The sequence below is a fragment of the Physcomitrium patens genome, chromosome 9, assembly GCF_059467195.1.
Source record: "Physcomitrium patens ecotype Gransden chromosome 9, ASM5946719v1, whole genome shotgun sequence".
NCBI classification, from domain to species: Eukaryota; Viridiplantae; Streptophyta; class Bryopsida; order Funariales; family Funariaceae; genus Physcomitrium; species Physcomitrium patens.
Genome location: NC_143418.1, coordinates 3,361,291 through 3,380,794, shown reverse-complemented (window position 1 = coordinate 3,380,794; position 19,504 = coordinate 3,361,291). Strand labels below are relative to the sequence as shown.

At 40.7% G+C, this 19,504-nt stretch overlaps 2 protein-coding genes and 1 non-coding gene across 7 annotated transcripts; 2 read left to right on the top strand and 1 right to left on the bottom strand.

Moving 5' to 3' along the window:
* Window positions 1-1,169: 1,169 nt before the first annotated feature.
* On the top strand, window positions 1,170-6,411 carry LOC112287098 (calcium-dependent protein kinase 18). The gene is made up of 12 exons (XM_024529759.3): window positions 1,170-2,304; window positions 2,623-2,753; window positions 3,121-3,162; window positions 3,477-3,588; window positions 3,753-3,831; window positions 4,062-4,231; window positions 4,446-4,572; window positions 4,715-4,830; window positions 5,017-5,124; window positions 5,364-5,426; window positions 5,569-5,742; window positions 5,859-6,411. The coding sequence occupies exons 1-12, from the start codon at window positions 1,930-1,932 to the stop codon at window positions 6,009-6,011; spliced, it is 1,650 nt and encodes a 549-aa protein (XP_024385527.1). The 5' UTR covers window positions 1,170-1,929; the 3' UTR covers window positions 6,012-6,411.
* A 3,981-nt stretch (window positions 6,412-10,392) lies between these two features.
* LOC112287166 (small nucleolar RNA U31b) lies at window positions 10,393-10,478 on the top strand. Its single transcript, XR_002971207.1, has one exon. It is a non-coding gene; the product is annotated as a small nucleolar RNA U31b (small nucleolar RNA).
* A 2,908-nt stretch (window positions 10,479-13,386) lies between these two features.
* Window positions 13,387-16,832, bottom strand: LOC112287097 (protein LYK5). Of its 5 annotated transcripts, none has more exons than XM_024529758.3 (3): window positions 16,728-16,832; window positions 16,215-16,299; window positions 13,387-16,109 (listed from the first exon to the last, which is right to left on the bottom strand). In XM_024529758.3, exon 3 carries the CDS (start codon window positions 15,967-15,969, stop codon window positions 13,879-13,881), a length of 2,091 nt encoding a protein of 696 aa, XP_024385526.1. In that variant the 5' UTR covers window positions 15,970-16,109; window positions 16,215-16,299; window positions 16,728-16,832; the 3' UTR covers window positions 13,387-13,878. The 5 variants fall into 5 exon arrangements, with proteins under 5 accessions (XP_024385526.1, XP_024385525.1, XP_073392443.1 ...); XM_024529757.3 differs by having other exon boundaries at window positions 16,800-16,832; XM_073536342.2 differs by having other exon boundaries at window positions 16,215-16,832.
* Between the last annotated feature and the right edge of the window lie 2,672 nt (window positions 16,833-19,504).

Sequence of the window (19,504 nt, the reverse complement as noted above, 5' to 3'; positions counted from 1 at the left end):
TTGAAATTTTGATTTATTGTGTTAATGAAAAGTAATTTCCACAGTTATACACTACAATGAATGGCACAGAATAGACTCAAAATTTTAAGATACGCTGCTTACGAAGATTGGAAAAGGATAAAAATATTTGCTTCCGTGGTCATGCAAACATATCACATGATCAGCAATCATATTAATTCATGAACGTGTCAAAATTTTATTAATTAAGTCAAAAACCAATACAAAGTAGACACACTCAAAAGTTATAGCATTTAAGAAAACGAAAAACTCAACGAAAAATCTTGGAACTTTATGAAAAAGAGACAAAAGAATTGCTCCTTTTGCGTGGCCAACAAATTAGCCTGATTGATCTCAACGCATCTGGTTCTTAGTTGCGTGCATTATGAAAATAGAATCGTCGTTAATTAAAGTACAACGTGTTCACACACACATATGAACAACGGTTAGCTTTTTCGGTCCCAACCAAAAGAGAAGAAAGATGAAATCTTTATAAGAAAAAACACAAGTTCCTGTGAGTTTTTATAGATGGAATGCGTGATCATGGGATGAATTAACATCTCACTATGAAACACAACATGAAGAATCATTGCCTGGCCTTTCAGTAGTTAAGTAACTAATGAAGAGTCCGAAGTCGTCAGAATACAGAAACTCCATCGGTTTGATAGAATACATTATAAAATCTCCATCTCTTCGTTATATTTGTCGTTCGCTCATAGCACTGATATTTTTGTCGCATTTCTACGTGCTATTTTGATGAAGAGAAGAATAAACAATATTTGTTCGACAGTGTCGAGAAAATTGAGACGACGGGGAACGCATGGGAACGTGAACATTCATTCTCCCCAAACTGGTTCCCAATCCCCAGTGGGGCTGGTGCCGCGTTAATACGGAGGAGAAGCGGACGCGTGCTCAACTAATTATAGTAAATAGCATAAGTTCTCCTGGGGGCCGAACGAGGATTCCGTTCCCCTCCAGCTCCCCTCCGGCTCCCTTGCTGTCGGCGTTCTAATCTCGGCCCACCCTACGTCCCCGGCGCGGGTGGACGAGGCATCCACCCCCTCGCCCGCCCGGGCACCCTGCCCGAGAGACGGGGCTAAAGGAAGCACGGCGGCCACGGGGAGGGGGTTAGGTGACGTTGGGGGCGGGGTGCTACTGCTCTTCCTGCTCCTCCTCGTCGTAGTAAGTAGTTGGTTTCGGGCGGAGCTTTAGCTTTGGCTTGGCCAGTGCCCTGAATCCACCGAGCTCATGTGCATGGCAGCAGGCTCGCACGGTGTCCGTCATCCCCCGTGCTCTGGTCGACGTCCCCTGATGCCCTCATTCTACTACGTCTCCCGCCTCTGTCCATGTCGTTGTAGCCACTTCGGTATTCGCGTTTGTTCGTGTCCCCTGCAATTTCGACGCGCAGCTGTAGAGCTTGGCATCTGTCGGACGACTTCTTGTCAGAAGTCACGAGTTTGAGGTTTGAGACCTGCGTTTTGGGTTTTTGGTGAGCATTGTGGGTGGGTTCGGAGGTTTTGTTGTCGGGAGATTCGGGTTTTTCTAGCAGCTGGATGCGGATGCGGATGCGGGTGCGAGGGCAGTTTGTGTAGGTAACGGAGATTCTAGTTTGGAAGTTTTGGGGCAGATTGAGCGGAATTTTGATATTTGAGGGGCGGTAGAAGGCGACGAGCGGAGTGCAGGGAAAACGTTTTTTTGTGGTGTTGGAGGATAAGATTTGGTTCGCAGGTGGGTGGGTTAGAAGGGAATGGCTAGTGCTGCGCGCTCATCTAGTTGGGTATGTGAGAGTGAAGAGGTTTATGTGGGTTGAGGCAAGCTTCTCTTAGTGGACAATGATGAGTATGATGGTGTGGTGAGGTTCGAGAGGTGCAGGGGATTGGAGAGGGTGAATCAAGTGGACGCAGGGGCGTAGGCCTTGGTGAGTGGCGCGAGATGGGAGGTTTTTGTTCGAAGACTCCAGTTGTTGAGGATCGGAAGAAAGCTCCCCACAGAAAAGACGTCAATGGTAGAGAGAAAGAGGGCGCAAATGGGAACGGAGAAAGACACCCGCCAGCGAAAAAAATAGATCCCGCGAAGAGGCCAGTTCCCGAGCGCAAGCAATCTAGGATCCCAGCTGAGCATCTGAAGAATAACCAAAGTCATTCACAACCTCTCGGGAAGCGAACAAACTTTGGCTATGAGAGAGATTTCAAGGAGAAGTATACGCTTGGGAAGCTCCTTGGTCATGGCCAGTTCGGCTACACTTATGTTGCGATTGAAAAGAGCACTGGCAACAAGGTTGCTGCTAAGTGTATAGAGAAAAAACAGGTACAAGAATCGTTGCACTGCTTGGTTCTGGTTTCTGGTAATCACGGACTGGGATTCGTTGTGCTCATTTTCAGTTTTCGTCTCTTTCGATTGACCATGAATTAGACTCATTCGTCGTCGGGTAATGTATGTGCAAGTGAGCTGACGATATAATTTTTAATATCATATCCTAAGAGAAATTGTGCAAGCTGGTAGTCTGTATTCCTCGTGCACCCATTGATGTTCTTTCTGTTTTCTAGAGTAAAGAAAGAAATAGACAAGAATCGAGGATTTTTATTGCAAGTTCTTACTGGTATTATATTTTTTGTGTTAATACAGATGACCCTTCCAATCTCTGTGGAAGATGTGAAGCGGGAAGTGAAGATCTTACGGACTTTATCCGGACATGAGAATGTTGTACAATTCTACGCTGCCTTTGAAGACGACGATTTAGTCTACATTGTAATGGAGTAAGTAACCGGTATCGCTATTCCAAATGCCCTATGTGAAGTAGTGGGGGTGTGAGGTAATCGATACGTGTTCTCAGAATTACTATGGAAATTATCGTGAAGCTTCAAAGCATTCAGTAACCTGTGGGGAATTGCAATGTTCGGCATTCTAGTTTCCCGATTAAGATTGACCAGTATTCATGACGAAGTGCCTGCCTTCGATTTCTCTCTTTGCTGCACTTTCCCATGCATTGTCTTAGCAGATGAGCGTTCTTACCTACTATCTGGCTAATTCTGGATTAGCTGTGTCTGCCTGCTAAAAACGATGTACTTGAAGTCCTTGAGGTGTTATTCAAGACGGAATTTCTGAGTTAATTTACCTGGGCAGATTGTGCGAAGGTGGAGAGCTTCTTGATCGAATCCTTGCCAAGTAAGTTCTAACTAAATCGAATAGCATTAAGTGTGCAGTATTTTATTGCAAATTAAAGGATGCAAGGGATTTTCAAGCTATTGGTAACTGAAAAATTACAAGGAAAATTGAGAAATCAGATATTCATGTGTCTAGTATGTACTCATATTGGTTTATGCTCTCGAGCACAAATGTTCCAGTCACAGTTGGGGTTATCGTCTTTATTTTGCATTTTATTAGTTCGCTGTGCTCCAGAATATTTGTCATGAATTTTGTTACACTCCGTTTTTGGCAATTGTCCTAAAGTCACTACATTGAAATTTCCCTTCAAGCAGGAAGGACAGCCGTTATTCTGAAAAGGATGCTGCCAAAATAGTGAGACAGATGCTCAATGTTGCTGCGCGATGTCATCTGAATGGTGTTGTCCATCGCGATATGAAACCAGAGGTATCTGATTTGCTGAGGAACTTCACTTATTTGCAACATTTGCACATAGATGAGTGATTTGGTGTCGTAATTTGTTTTGATTTGATGGTGACTCTCAATCCCATTTGACCTCCAACGTTTTCTGACGGTATTAAGTAATCGTTCTGATGAATGCGGCGATGCAGAATTTCTTATTTAAGTCCCCGAAAGAAGACTCGCCACTGAAGGCAACTGATTTTGGACTGTCTGATTACATCAAGCCAGGTATGCACGTTGAGTTAGTTGATAAAGCTCTGAACCTGAATGTTGTCTAACTCAATATCACTAACTCTTTTACTGAGTACATTGCGAATTTTACTCAAGCTGATTTTTAAGGAGAAATTTACTTATTTAAGTGTCGGTAATTTTTCGTTGTGATCAGAAACGTGTCGAACCTCCAAAGTTTTAATTTCAGATGGTTCTGACTCTCCCTTCTGACTCTGTCATGACGCCAGGGAAACGGTTTGGTGATGTGGTGGGAAGCGCTTATTATGTGGCACCAGAGGTTTTGAACCGGAAATCTGGTCCTGAATCAGATGTGTGGAGCATCGGAGTCATCACTTATATTTTGTTGTGTGGAAGACGTCCATTCTGGGATAAAACAGAAGCTGGGATATTCAACGAGGTAACCACAGAAGGTGGTTTTTTAGATTGGTGTAGACAGTACCTTGTGGATACGGGATTATCGATTGCAACCTATTCAGTTTATCCCTACGTCATCGTGTGTAGTCTGAGTATAATTTCACTTGTATTAGATGCTACAGACCGTTTGCGTGTTTTCCCTTTTGAACATTTCTAAGAATTCCAGTTTCTTATTTCTTGACTTGGGATGTGAGCAGGTTTTGAAGAAGAAACCAGATTTCCGCGAAAAACCATGGCCATCAATTACTGCTAGCGCTCAGGACTTTGTTAAGAAGCTGTTGGTGAAGGATCCGCATATGAGGCTAACTGCCGCTCAAGCCCTGTGTACGCCACATTCATTTTGCCATGCTGACTTGTGCTCTACATCCAACCGTTGATATGGTTTATGCACGAACATTGTTAACTTGCCTCCGTAACACTCAGTGTAACACAAGTGGCTAATTGAGAGCTCTATTTGTGGTTACAGCTCATCCATGGGTAAAGGAAGGAGGTGATGCTTCCGACATGCCTCTAGATATTTCAGTACTTTCAAATATGCGTGAGTTTGTGAAATATTCACGTCTGAAGCAGTTGGCTCTAAGGGTAAGTGATTCCACCCTTTTGAATATGGCGTCGTACTTTCAATGCAAGTTGTTTCTTCTTTAAGAATGCCTACCTGGTGTCTGAGCTTAAATAATTCTTTTGCTCTCTTGACAGGTATCATCAAGAGTACTGTTGACCCTTTTATGTCTCTTTTCATCGTATTCACATTTGTGTTCTGATTCGCAGGCACTTGCCAGTACCTTGGAGCCAGAAGAAATTCGAGATTTGCGTGATCAATTTGATGCCATGGATGTGGATAGGAACGGCACCATCACCCTAGAAGAAATCAGACATGTATGCTCCCTTTTTGTTGTTTTTGTTTGTTTTTTTGTTTGTTTGTTTGTTTGTTGATGTTTATGTTTTTTTGTTTTTTTTGTTTTGTTTTGTTTTTTTTTTTTTTTCCCCCGTAAATACTATTCAAGTCAATGCACTCCTGCGTTTATGTGGTTTCGGTTGGAAAACCTACACCCAGCTGTATTCGTAAATGCTGAGTTTCCTTCATATTGATTTTTCACTCGTGGGCTTGTGATCAGGCTCTTCAAAAGGACAGGCCTTGGGCAGTGAAGGAGTCCCGAGTGCTGGAGATCCTCCAAGCGGTAAGAGCGCTGGTGCAACCGTTTTTTATGCTTTTAACTGTTCTTACATATTATCAAGCGGGAGATTTCAGCATACAGTAGCCAAAGTCTTGGACTTCATCATAAGACTACGTTTCATAGTGGATTGACGCTGAATCTACAGATGGATAGCAATGCGGATGGTATTGTGGACTTCGATGAGTTTGTTGCAGCAACTCTGCATGTTCATCAACTGGAGCAGTCTAATACTACAAAATGGCAGCACCGATCTAAAGCCGCTTTTTCCAAGTTTGACGTAGACGGCGACGGATACATCACAGCCGAAGAACTTAAGATCGTAAGTGCACACCTTTGATTTTTTTCCTCTCGTTGCTGTGCCGAATCATTCCTGATCTCCGAACATGTACACACGTTTACCTCTCTCATACTGTCTACCCCCTGGGAAATATGCAGGCTACAGGGATCAAAGGATCAGTAGAGACGTTATTAGAAGAAGCCGATGTGGATGGAGATAAGCGCATTAGTCTTCCTGAGTTTCAGAAATTGCTGCATCAAGCCAGCTTTGGATCTCGGACCAATACTGACCACAACCGGCATCGCACGTAACCGTCTGCAATAGGGATACTAATCACCAATGTGAAGCAATAGACCCGGGCTTGAGTTACTAATTTTTTTTCATCACAAATGGAACTGGGGATGAAGGCGATGTGTCCCTTCTCCACAACAGAATGTTTAAAATGTTTGAGAGAAGCGCATTGTGATGGTCTTTCCACCGCCTTCCTAGTGGATTAGGCAAGAAGATGTGGTCAGAGATTTTAATTATTCGCATGAAGCTAATAAGTCTAATCCACTAGAAGCAAGCTTCAGCTTGTTGTGTATAAGGCATGCACTTGTATGATAGGCGAAAGCCACCTATTTGTATCCCAACATAAGTGGAAGTTGCTCAGGGATTTGTCTGGGTATATTTTTAAGGATTTCAATATAGTTCCATTACTTCTTTGTAAAAGCAATGTAACGTGCCACTGTATTCCAAAACCGTCGAGATGTTTTTATAGAACCTCACTCGCAAGTTGCAACATAGAGAAATGTGCTTTTTAGTGTCAGAGTATATTTCAGACCTTGGTTTCCGGTATTCAAGGCTTAAAATAATGGGTGCAAGAGTGTGGCAGGGTGTCGAATCGGCCCGTTTTTGTAGAGTTTTCCAAAACAGAACCATTTTGGTGTTACCCTGACCTCCACAATTTACGATTGGCGTTGTGCAAGGACTTTCTGATTGGCCCTTGCGTACCGATGTCGTGTGTGGGTAGGTTGTGTAACGATTAATTTCTAATTCCAATACTACCTAGCAGCGAAGTACTATTCAGGTGAATTTGATGTGGATCTGATCCTGAGTTGATGAGGATGTACCCCAAATAGTCCGTGAACTTTCTTCCAATCATTACCATGGAGATTTATTTCATACAACTTCGGTAAGTTGCAGTGGCTACCTCGATCACCTCCCCAAATAATGAGACGGGAAATCCTCTTCCTGCATGTGCCGTTCTGATGATCTCTCTTGAGTTGCACAGGATGCTGCAACTTCTCGATAGAAATCGAACGTCATTGACCGTTGATCAATGTACGGGGAGAACACACAGTTGGCGTAGAATCGATCTAGTCAATATATCTAGTTTTATAATGCAAAGTTTAACATGCGGGCTAAAGCTTTCCAAAATACCCTGTATGCAGTAAAATGAGAGGCTATAACCGAGGCAAAGTAGCATGCTGCCGTTTGAATTTGAAAAGCACAGTATCTTGGCTCATTCAACTACAATCTTCCTTTCCCCTGCGTCATTCTTCCAACGAAGGAAACTATATGGTAAATCATGGATGATCATTTATAAACTTCTTAGTAGTTCCTCAGAACGGTCCTTCAGATGGGTGTGTGCGCTTTCCTGTGCAGTAAGTCTCGAGAAAATGCACAGGATCTGTGACATCGAGCAACCGCACGAGAGAGTCTCATTATACAGTGTAAACTGCTTGCGACAGCAAACTCGAAGAATTGTGATCTTTGACGAGGAAAGTGATAAAAAAATTCTCTACTAAAGTCAGTTCGAGAAGCGGGTGACCGAGCTGCAGGCAACACTGTCACAACCGGAATATTCGAACATCTTTGGACGCATTTGCATTGCAGCCTGTTGTATAGAGCCAAGGGCAGGCCTGCAGGAATCACGAGAACAAGTGTGTCAGAATACATAACAGCTCTTGTTCTCGTTCAGAGCCATGGAAGGTTCTACTTAATCATGGCTGGAAGGAATACGGTTGCAACGACAGAATAGTACCAGCAATGGGTGGAAACTGTCCTGACTTTGGGTCTGAACGGATTAATGGAAACTGGAGATGTCGACTACAGCACAAATGTGATCAATGCAAGTTGTCTAGAAGAGCTTTTAAGGTGCCCCAAAATCATGGAGCGGCATCTCAAATTGACGCATATGCCGAAAACTTCGACTTTAACAGGGCGTGCAAGGTGTATTTCGAAAAGATTGGTCCATATCATGGTGTATGCTAGATCCGCCAGGAACTACTACCACTTCGTCAAGTTGATAGGGTGCGCTGCCATATCATTCTCGAATGAGCCTTCCATATGCACCCTAACGTCGCCATTGCTGAAGAAGAAGCACTCGACCAGAAGAAGATTTTACACCAGGTATCGAAATCCACCGATGCTGCGGTCTGTAGACGCACGCAGCAGTGGTCATAGTACAATAAAACGAGTTTCTCATTCCAGAAAATTCGATCAACTTCATGCACTGAATTCTAGAGCCAGAACGGCCTGCTCGCAACCCAGAGATGCCACTTCCACAGCCGTTCCAAAGCATGCTGGGAGCTCTTCAGGTCGTCAGTGGCCAACATCCGATAGCAGCTCCTGCAGCAGCATCTGAAACATCCGAGACGCTGTGGACTCACACATTGGCACCAAACTGGGGTTGCTCAGGTTCTAGTCTCGTCGCTACATGACCAACTTGAGAAATCTTACACCTATCCTGAGCAGCCAGTGATGGAGGAGATCCCAAGGACACTACCACACCCATGCAGTGGTTACAAGCACAATCAGGTTTCCACGCTGGTCTACGGCACCCAACTCAGCTCTGAGAGCCAGACTCACGCAGGTTTGGCTATGAAATTGCTGAGCTGTGCAGGCTACCGAGGAGATTAGAGTGCATGACTCGGCGGAATTGTGTGAATGCGAGGAAGAGCTGTCAGCAAGAGCATTGAGAAATGGAGTCGGTGAGCATGCCGAAGAAACTCGATGCTGAACCAGCCGCTTCATTGCCTTCTTCCTTCCTATCCATGTGGTTGGCTTTCACCAGTCAGAAAAGCTGGCTTATAGTTGGTTACAAACCCTAAATGAATGTTAAACTTTGTGAATGAACGGTTGATTGGTTGGTTTTGTTTACAAGGAACTGAGATTGCCTTTAAGATGATGATGTTTGTCCAGTATTTAAGGGTCTTTAATGGCATCTGCTCTCAAAGCCATTATTTATTCTGAAAGTTACATATATATATATATATATATATATATAATGTTGAATTTCAATGTAATATGCATATTATTGGGCAATAGTAGTTTATGTAATAATAGTGTAAATTATTGATCAATAATAGAAGAAGCAAAGAAGGATAACCCCCATAGCAATGCAATCTAATTTGTATAAGTTGCCATAGTATTGATGATGTTAAAAAAATACTTTTTATAATTGGAATCCTTAAGCTCTTAATGTTTCTCCTCAATTTTATTTATTTTATTTATTGTTGTGCAATCGTTAATACTATTACAATCATACACTTGTTTTTAACCCTTTTGTTTTGTTTTGTTTATTTATTTATTTATTTATTTATTTTACAAGCTCGATCTTCACACAAATGCTTTTCTTTCCAATTAAATGCAATTATTATTTTTTTGCAACCTTCATGTACAAAGGTCAATCTCTATGCAATTCTATTATACACCCGGTCTCTATTTTTTGTTTATTATTTTTTAGTATAATTGATAAATTATTGTTTTTATTTTATGTCATTATCTTTTTGTTGATTTTAATTATTTTTTTTAGCACTTTCAATGCGTAAAAATGCTCATTACAAGCAATCTGATATAGTTTCTCATACCATTGTAACATATTCTAAATTACAAAATATAAAAATATTAATAATTTAATGTTTTTCTTTTTTTTCTTTTTTTCTTTTCATAAGCTTTTCAATATGATCACAAGCAATTATCACATCACAAATCATTTAATGAATCACTAAACTATTTTATTTATTAAATTTTTACACTAGACTTATTTAATAGTAACAATGTTTCGTACAAGAATATCATTTAACACTAATTTAAATTGCTGCTTATTTTTTCTTTCTTTCTTTCTTTCTTTCTTTCTTTCTTTTCTTTTCTTCTTTTTTTTTTTATTTTTTTTTTAAAATCTAATATCAGTAACCAAATCTCAAATCAAAATTTTGTTTCAAAAATCTCCTTCAAAATATCAATGATTCAGTAGTTGGTAACGAATTAAAGAAGAGATTAAATAAAAAAATTAAATAAATCTGAATCCACTGTAATTATTTAATAATACCTAAGTGGCAATGTAAATGTTGATGTGTATGCAAAATCTATTACTTCAAATGCAGCAATAATAACCAATTTTACAATTTGTTGTTCTTATTGATTATACAATTGTTTGTTTTATTATCCAAAATAAGCTTTGGAAGTATAAAGACAATTATATTGATTCCAGTAGGTTAATCCCTTATATATATATATATATATATCTATACTAGTGGAAACCTGTGCCATTAGTCATGAAAAATATGCGAAAAATTAGTTAATTTTGTTCGCCTTGCCCGAATGTATCCTTGCGATTCATCATGTGGGTTGCGACTCATGATTTGCACGTCAGTCTGATCCCTTGGTCCTATTGTCTGATCTCTATTTGTTGCAATGTGCAAGCGTGGATGTGTTGATGAGAAATTGTCGCCCTTGTCCTACTCGGACGCGTAATGCGTTTGCTGAGGATTGACTATTTATTAGTCTAATTCCTACACTACCCTGGAAATGGTGCTCACTCAATGAACCGTAGAACGGTGGTTCTCCTTTAGCATCGAGCCACTGTCATTCATGTAGCTGACATTTCTAGAAGATTGAAAGCCGGCTGCCTTGATCTGAATGTAGACTTCACATCTGTCACTGTCAAGGGTTGGAGATTAACCTCCTCACATTGACTCCTCCAAAATTGTGCAAAATTGTGCAAAATTGACGCTGGTGCTTGGCCCCCAGAATGTGACTTGTTGTTGATAGTTCATGTACGGGGGTGATCACTACATTTCACTCCCACAATGCTCTTCGTTTGTATTTCCGTTCATGCGTGATTCTGAAGTTTCCGTAAATTGGCTAGGATTTGTCCTGAAAGTGTGACTAGTTGAAATTAGAGTCTCCCATTGATACTACATTTCGACTACTCTCTCAGTGATCAAAAACGATCAACTCTTGGAAACAACGGAGAGAATGTTGCATCTTCAGTCGCTCCCACGTATCCCTCACAAGTACCGCAAAATGTTAGGGCAAACACTTGTTAAAGACCAACTGCTATCGACATTATATTAGAGTAATTAAAAAGCTCCCTTCGAACTAAGTACTAGTAAGGCAGAACTTGCAAAATTTTCTTAAGCATACCAAATGAACGTGTAGAGCATATTTGTAGGCAAAGTTCGATTCAACTATTCAAAAGAAGATAGAAACACTTGATTACTGAACGCGCAATTCGGGAGGCTTAGTTCAAATTCTGGAGCACCTGTGAACAAAGGATCTCCTTGTCCGTTCCTATCTCTCAGAGCGCAATATTAGATCTGGTCATCACAAGTACTGATCATAACCCAGTACGATAAAACCTGAGCTGAACATTAACAAAATACATTAAATGATGTAACATCTATTGAGAAAGGACTAGTAGAACTCATCAGATAACCAATCGGTTAAATGGAAGGCTCCGTAAGCGACATATAATTTTATTAAAAACAGTGACCGTAAACTCCTGCCAGATAGGATGAACATGTTCTCAATCGAAAGGGTTAAGATATAGCCAATTACCGTAAGTTTTGAGTAGTTTTGCTCGAGAATACAGTGGTCCTTGTGACGTTCTCGCATTACTAAATCCAGCAAAAATCAATATAAGTGTTGTGATCATACAGTATCCCTTCTCTGCTGCTCCCATACACTCAATCCTCTCAGGCAACAGTCTCAAGCCACAATAACCTACCCCAACTCAGTGATATTCATGCAAAAGCACAAGGTAATGAGCAATTTAGACCGGTTGTTATAACAATTTCAAACAAAACATAGAATGCATCTAATGTTGATGCAACATCCCAAAACAACATGTAACGGTTAATATTTTAGTTAATTAAAATTTTGGTTCACTTTTGATGACAGCTTTTTGATGAAAACAATGAGGCATGCTTGTATTTGTCCCCCATGAGCTGTTGTATATCATATATATATATATATATATATATACACTAAATTGACCCATCTAGTGAAGAAATCTAGAAATGTGTTTCCAATTTAATTTTTTGGTGGGCGTACTTTGAGAATTTGCAACAAAGGAGGCGCTCAAAAGATGTTGTCTTATAACATTACAAGACATAGTTTACCCATTGCATAACATAATGAAATCATCACCTAAATATATATATATATATATATATAATTAAAATATTAAATCAATGTGGGTAAATCTTAAATCAACCCATCTTTGCTCTTACCATCTTCTACCATGTTATAAACATTTTGCCCATTTATCCCACTCCAATATTTTACTCTCTTCAATTAAGCCACAAAAAAAAGCAAAAAATCTCAATTGATCCAGACACTGGTTGCGCATATATTGGGCATGCATAATACAATTTTCCTTGATACATTTGAAAGATATATTTGAATTAAGTGTAAGAAGCAATGAAGGAGTTATTTAGTGTTCCATACAAGAAATTGTTTTTTGAAATAATTTAAAACTCTATTCAGTAATATCAAAGAGTTTTTGCTATTTATAGATATTATATAAAAAATAAAATAAAATAACTATCCAAAAAATATAAAACTTTTTATTGTGAATAAATAGAAATGTTGTATAATGATAAGAGATGAAATCGAAAAGATTTTGGAAGTTGTGGAAGAAGAGAAAATCAACATTTGGTAGTACACACCAAAAGACTTGCAAAAATTGGTAATTCTTTATTGTAGAATATATCTATACCAATCAATATGATAAAGCCTTCCATGAGATTGAGCAGCATATTCCAAGTCGTGTCATGTTTATTGATCAGAATTTTTATTTTCTCTGTTGCATTATTTCTTGAACAAAGCATGTGCAGAGTTCAAGCTTTAAATATTACAAAGCAAAAACAATAATTATTGCATTCACGCCACACTTTCATGACTAAGACTGAATAAATTTCATTGAGAATCACTCGCTTGTTTGAACATAAAATAAAATAAAAACACATTCTATATAAAGGTATAATTCTTAAAAGAATCATCACATAATAATGTTTAAAATATGACATTTACACTTGCTTTAAACTCACTCCTGTAGAATTGGTTGGATTAGAAGGTGAAATAATTACAATGATATTAATTGAGTGTCTATGACACCTGGTTTAATTAATAACTCCCATGGTACAGCAAGTACTCCCAACACTAGTTATTATAATTCTTGACAACATTCTCATAGTAATCTTTTCAATGTAAAAAACATTGTTAACAACATCCATAAATCAACACACTTCACAAACGTTTTAAGATCTTGTATTCACCCTCCAACAAACAAAAAATAAATCCATAATTTTGATTTTTTGATTTTTGAAAGAAAAACTTTAAAAAAAAAAAGTAGTCCAATGTCAAACAACCCAACAAAACGAGTTACTTCTTAAAAGAAGTAGAAGGGTGGGGGTGTGGAGGAATTTTACGTTTCCAAACACTAAATATACATTTTGACGTCACAGCGTGCGACAGCGGCGGCGAAACCCTTGCAACCCACCGAGCCACGGAGACAGGAAGAGGAATTATCACCGCGCGCGGTCATGGACCTCACCGCCAGTGGCAGCTGCGAGATGATGAAACACACAGCGCCGAATGCACGCATCGACTGCGCAGCTCGGGGTCGAATCAAATCCTCAACGTATCTAAGTTCCTACAGATATGTATATAGATAGCTAGATAGATAGATAGATAGATAAGGAAGGATATTGCATCCCTACCCAAGTCCAGCTCTCCAGCTACAAAGCAGTCATGGACTTGGTGCGGTGCAGTGCAGTGCAGTGCAGTGACCGAAGACAAGCCAAGTGATGTTTAGGTGCGCCACCGGCGGAAGAAGCCGATCCATCACTGCCGATAGTTGGGGGCAGATCGATGTCGGCGTAGAGTTTAACGGTGTCGGTTGTGGGATTACCGAGCTTCGATGGGGACGGTGGACATGCCTGAGCCGTACTCAGCTGTAGACTCCCATTCTAGTGATGCCGCTAACATCTTCGACAGGGCGAATGTGACGTCCTTCATGCTGGGTCGCACGGCGGGATCGGGATCGATGCATGTCATGGCCAGGCTGGCGATGCTGGAAGCAATCTCTATGGGGTAGGCGGAGTGCAGCTGCGGGTCAATGAACTTCCGGAGCTGCTCCGTTTGCAGCTCCGCGGTGCCTGCATTGAGGACATCGACGATGATGTCTGATAACGCTCGTTCCTTCACACCCTGCTCCTCCTCATCTTTCTCCGGGCGCACAACTGCTTCCTTGCCGGAGAGGATCTCCAAGACCACCACCCCGAAGGCATAGACGTCCGCCTTCACGGTTACGAGACCGTGCTCCAGGTACTCGGGCGCCATGTAGCCCTGCGTGCCGGTGATGTGGCGGGTCAGTAAAGGCCCCGCGTCGGCGCTGGCCGCGGATTTGGCCATGCCGAAATTGGCCACTTTGGCACGGAAGTTCTCGTCCAGGAGGATGTTGCTGGTCTTCACGTCTTTGTGTACGAAGCTAGGGTTTGTGTAGTTGTGGATGTACTCTAGCCCAGAAGCTACATCGAGAGCAATTCGCACTCGTGAACACCACGGTAGATAAGCTGCGCTTTGAGAGAATGTGGTGCGGCCGATTGCGGCTTGGTTCCGCAGGCAATCGTTGAGGGATCCATGTTTGGCATACTCATACACGAGGTACAAATTTTCTGACCCGCCCACGCACAGCCCCACCAGCTTCACTAGATTGCTGTGGTGGACTTGGCAAAGGATTTTGAGCTCCTGGGTCATGTTCCCCTTCATCTGCTTGATTGCAACAAGCTGACCGTTGATACAGCCTTTGTACACCGATCCTTGAATGAAATTCTCTGGACTGAAGCCTTGAGTGGCAGATTGAATCTCTTCATGTGAAAGCAAGACTGGCTTCTCTGACCCGACCATGTCCGACATGCCTGCGAGCAACTCAAGATGTACCATGTTCGGGCGCTTCATTTCTTCCGTGCTTCTCGTTGAGCCGGTGGGTGCAGGATGATAGTACTCATGGCTCTCGTACAGGTCTTTGGGTTTCGTCCCTGAATTTCGGGATGCCTTGAACAAAAGCAGTAATGCAAACACCGCCGCCAAGGTCAAACCAAACGCTCCAACCGCGATTCCGATGTAGAGTGGTGTCTGCGATGCCGATTTCGTAATCACTGCAGGTGCAGCATTCGGCGACGCTACAGTTGCAGGTGGACTCGGCGGAGGCTGAGAGGTAACCGGAGCCCAATCCATGGTTGCCAGTGGCGGTAAAGTCGCAAGCGGGACGAGCAGAGTGGTGTTCACATCCAGGATCGACGACGAGTTCACGTTGTTCGCCCTGCTGAGATCTGTCGTCGAGATGCCGAACCGTGCACTGATAATGTCGAGCGTTTCAGAAGGGTACACAGTGGTCGTGACCAAATAATTCGTCCCATTCGCAACCTGCGCCGCAGTTGGACATGCACAGAATATCGGCACCGTTATTGTGTCGCCAATTGTGAGGTTATACACGTCCTTGGACGGATTCGAAGCCATCATGGCCTGGTACCTTGTCAGACCCCCATACTCGGTAACAGACAACAGCCAGAAGGTGTCCCCCTTTACGATAGTGTGGGAAACCTGCATTTGGGACCTTGCGTTCAGGCATCTGCAGTCCAAGGGGACGTAGAGGGCTTGCGTCTGCTTAAGAGAAGCAGTTGTGGACAGTAGGTTCATCCCACTCACATTGGCAACGGCTGCAGCAGTTTTGTTGAAGTAGTCTCCAACTTTTCGTAGTGACTCCCCTGCCTGGAAGGTCCTATAGAAGGCGAAAGTGCTGCATGACGTCGAAGACGGTGCTGCATTGCATGCGTATCCCTCTGTGTCGTTGTAATTCTGTTGCGCCATGGTCGTCAAAGGGCCCATAGTCGCTGCCCATAGCATCAATATTGCTAACACTCGTTTAATGGAGGTTCGCGACATATCATGTAACGGAGAGCAGCCAAAAACATGACGATATCGTGAGTATGCCATCCTCGCCTGACCCACTTTTGCCGACTTCTGTGCTCCACTATAGCAGTCGATCAATTCATCTAATGAATATACTTGTCTCCACCAGATGAATCAAATGGAGAATTCGCCTCAAAAATGGACGCCGCACTCCAATCTCTTAGCTGCAAAAAGACACAAACTGTCTTGCCGATTACAATGCATACGTCGACGCTGACACTGCAGTGTGTAAAAGCCATGTAAAAGTTTCTTATGCAAAAAAATCTCACCCCAACGTCTCTGAGTGAGACACTTGCAGAACACACCGAAAAGGTTTTCACGCAAGAAATGCGAATAATCTGAACGTTCGATTGCCTAGACAAGCGAGGGATGAAATTAAGAGAACTATAGTGGAGAAAAATTATCTCGACAAATCTGTCATCGCTCAAGTTCCTTCTCAAATTTTATCCCATTAATTCAAACAACTTCGCAAAACTGCTCACATCCTCTATAACTGTAGTAGGCTCGTCGGGTCGCATGCGCACTGTGAAAGCTAAGCAAACCCTCGCCTCGTCAAGAATCTCCATAACTTCTAAAACGATTTTCTTCACACTTAGCTACAGCGTTGTCGAGGATACGTGAAGGAAAAAACACTCATTCACGATCTCAAACAAACAAAGAACTCGGCACCTCTCCATGACAACACACAGCAATAACCTATTCAAATCACAGCAGCACCTCGAAAAAGAACAACACAACCCAGAACACAGAACCACTCTGCAGCAGACTAGACAAAAAACTACCAGTCACTACGTCACGACAACCCTCGAAGCTCCCAAAACTCCGCGGTTTCGGAAATAAGGGCCGGCACTCACCTCAGAACCCCGACCCTGCCTGGAAGTCGCTGCAACCACGAGAACAGGAAAACCTGCAGGTCTCAAAACAGTCTACATAGTATTCACCCTAAGATGGAATTAAACCCCACCCACCCATAGTTCGTCGAACCTCCAGAAGCAATTACTAACACGCATTTCTGGCCCCCCTTTTCTGAAGCTGGGCCTTGTGAGGTCGCCTGTACCGGGCACTGGAAAGTGCGACGCTACAGGCCGCGGTGGGCGCAGCCTAGTCGCCGGCATCACCAAAGCTCCCATCTGTGTGGTGTCTGTTCCAAAGACTTCCACCGCTGCAATGTGTGCATTCTTTCATGGGGCAGTTGTACCGACAGAAGCGGATGATTTCGGTGACCATGCAGCCCGATTTGGATATCTTGTTGTTGAGCAATGTTGCACCGCTTTGCTCCCCGCTTTCTTCGTCCACCGTCTAGCTTTTCCGTTCGTCCGTGACCGTCTTCCATTACGTATGGACGGACGTCCATTTGAGCTTGTCGTTCGTTTGACAGGAAATGTGGATTCTACTAATACGGGGTCATCGTCTCACTAACTAACGAACTAACTGACGAACTAGTATAGCTTGGGTCATGCTGATGTGGCCCCCTGCAAAGCATATTATCCACGCTGAGGATTTTTTTTAATTTTGTTTTAACGGTGAATGGGTCTTAAGGGGATCTAAGAATTTCATTTGTGGCAAAACTTCGGCTATTTTTGAACTGTCGTGTGTGTGGATTTTTGTTGTTCCCACACTTTGTTTGGAATGAGGACGAGACTGATTTTGAGCTAAATTTAGTTTTGGTTCTTGTGTGGTGCATTTCATTATTATTATTCTTATTATAAAAGCATTGGACCTCTTTGTAATAATAATAATAATAGAAAATTGTACGGAAACTTCGGGAATTATACGTTTATATGATTGAAGAATGTGGTTGGGAGATTTCTTAGCTTTGAAATTGTCATTAAATTTAGTAATGTATTTTTTACATTTTTTTTTTGAAAATAGAACATGTATGGTTTGTATATTAATTCACACTTCGTAACTACTTCTGTTGCAATTATGAGTTTTGCAAGATTACAACATGTCCCAAGCTGTTTATTATTTTGAATATATAAAATTCCTTTTTTTTTTTGGTTCAATTACCTAAATTTTATCATTTGTTCATTTTTTTATGATGTGTACGTGGAAGCAAATAAAATCAATAAGGACATTATCAACTATCTAGCAAAAATCATATATTCATTATTATCAGTTCGCATGAAATTTTGTCGTTTTCCACCCTAACTGCAATAATGTGCATAAAATAGGAACAGGAATTTTATTTTATAAGAATAAAATAAAATAATGTTAACTAGACTATTTTTAATGTCCATAACTTTACTTTTTAAAAAAATACATATCTGGGGACATTTTTATTCCATTTTGTGAATTCCTTTTAAATTCCAAATATTTTAAATCATTTTATGTGCCAAAACATGAATCATTTTCAAAATAGACTACGGACATAACTCACTTTAGAATGAACAAAAACATTGTGGAGTAGGATTTTAAACATCTGAAAAAGATTCTAATGTTATTTAAACAAAAAAATAAATCAAATGCAATAGAAAATGTGCAGAAAAGTGTCCACCACACTTTAGCATTAGGAGCATTCAATTCATTTTTGTTCAATCTCTTCATCCAATTCAGCTTTGTAATGCATGTGACTGATGACCCATAGTGTACAAATCAAAATTTCACAATACATGATGCATGATCCATGATATATTTTCCAAAACAAGCAACCAATGGTTCATACAATCTAAAGGCTGGGCAGAATTATAGAAGTACTTTGAGAAAAATATTTTTAATGTGTTTTATTTGACGCAATCCATGACGAATTAGAATAAATTATCTAGATATATACTACTTTAAAGAAAGAGGTTATATAAAAATAATAATAGATTTATGTTTATATTTAATAATAACAATAATAATGCTCCAGGCGGATTCATTTAAGAATAAAAACCAACATCATAAAGTCTCATTTTCAGAATTGTGTATGTCATAATAAAAACAATATATATATATATATATATATATATAAATATATATATATATATTTAAAATGGATTAAATACTTATCTTGAAAAAATATATACAGAAATAAAGAGGAAGACAAGTAGAGCGATTTGAAACACACAAAATTTGTTTCATGGTTTGTGATAATTTTGGTCATTTTGTAATTTTGTCTTTTTTTGCATCCTATTGAAAATGTCTGCCGAGCCAATCTATTTAGATTGGGAATGTGCAATGTATGGTTAGAAATGCAACACATTTATTAGAAAGACACTTCAAATCCTCAAGATACAAACAAATTTCCCGTTGGGTGAAAACCATGACGTGTTGTTGTGTCCAAAAGCCACAAATGGTACACAAGTTGGTGAAAAATAGAATATCATGCTTGTGAGACTTTGTGGGTATCTAAAAGACTAGCTAAAAATCTTTCCATATGTGTACCACTTTTCCTTTGATATGCATATATATATATATATAAATATATGAATAAATGAATGAAGGTGATGATTTTTGATTTTTGATTTTTGATTTATACTACTTTTGGGTCAATATGGGGGGGTTAAATATTAGGGTGCCAAATGTGTCCTAAGCATGTTAGCATGCTTTTTAATCAATTTAAGTAAAGTAGAAATCA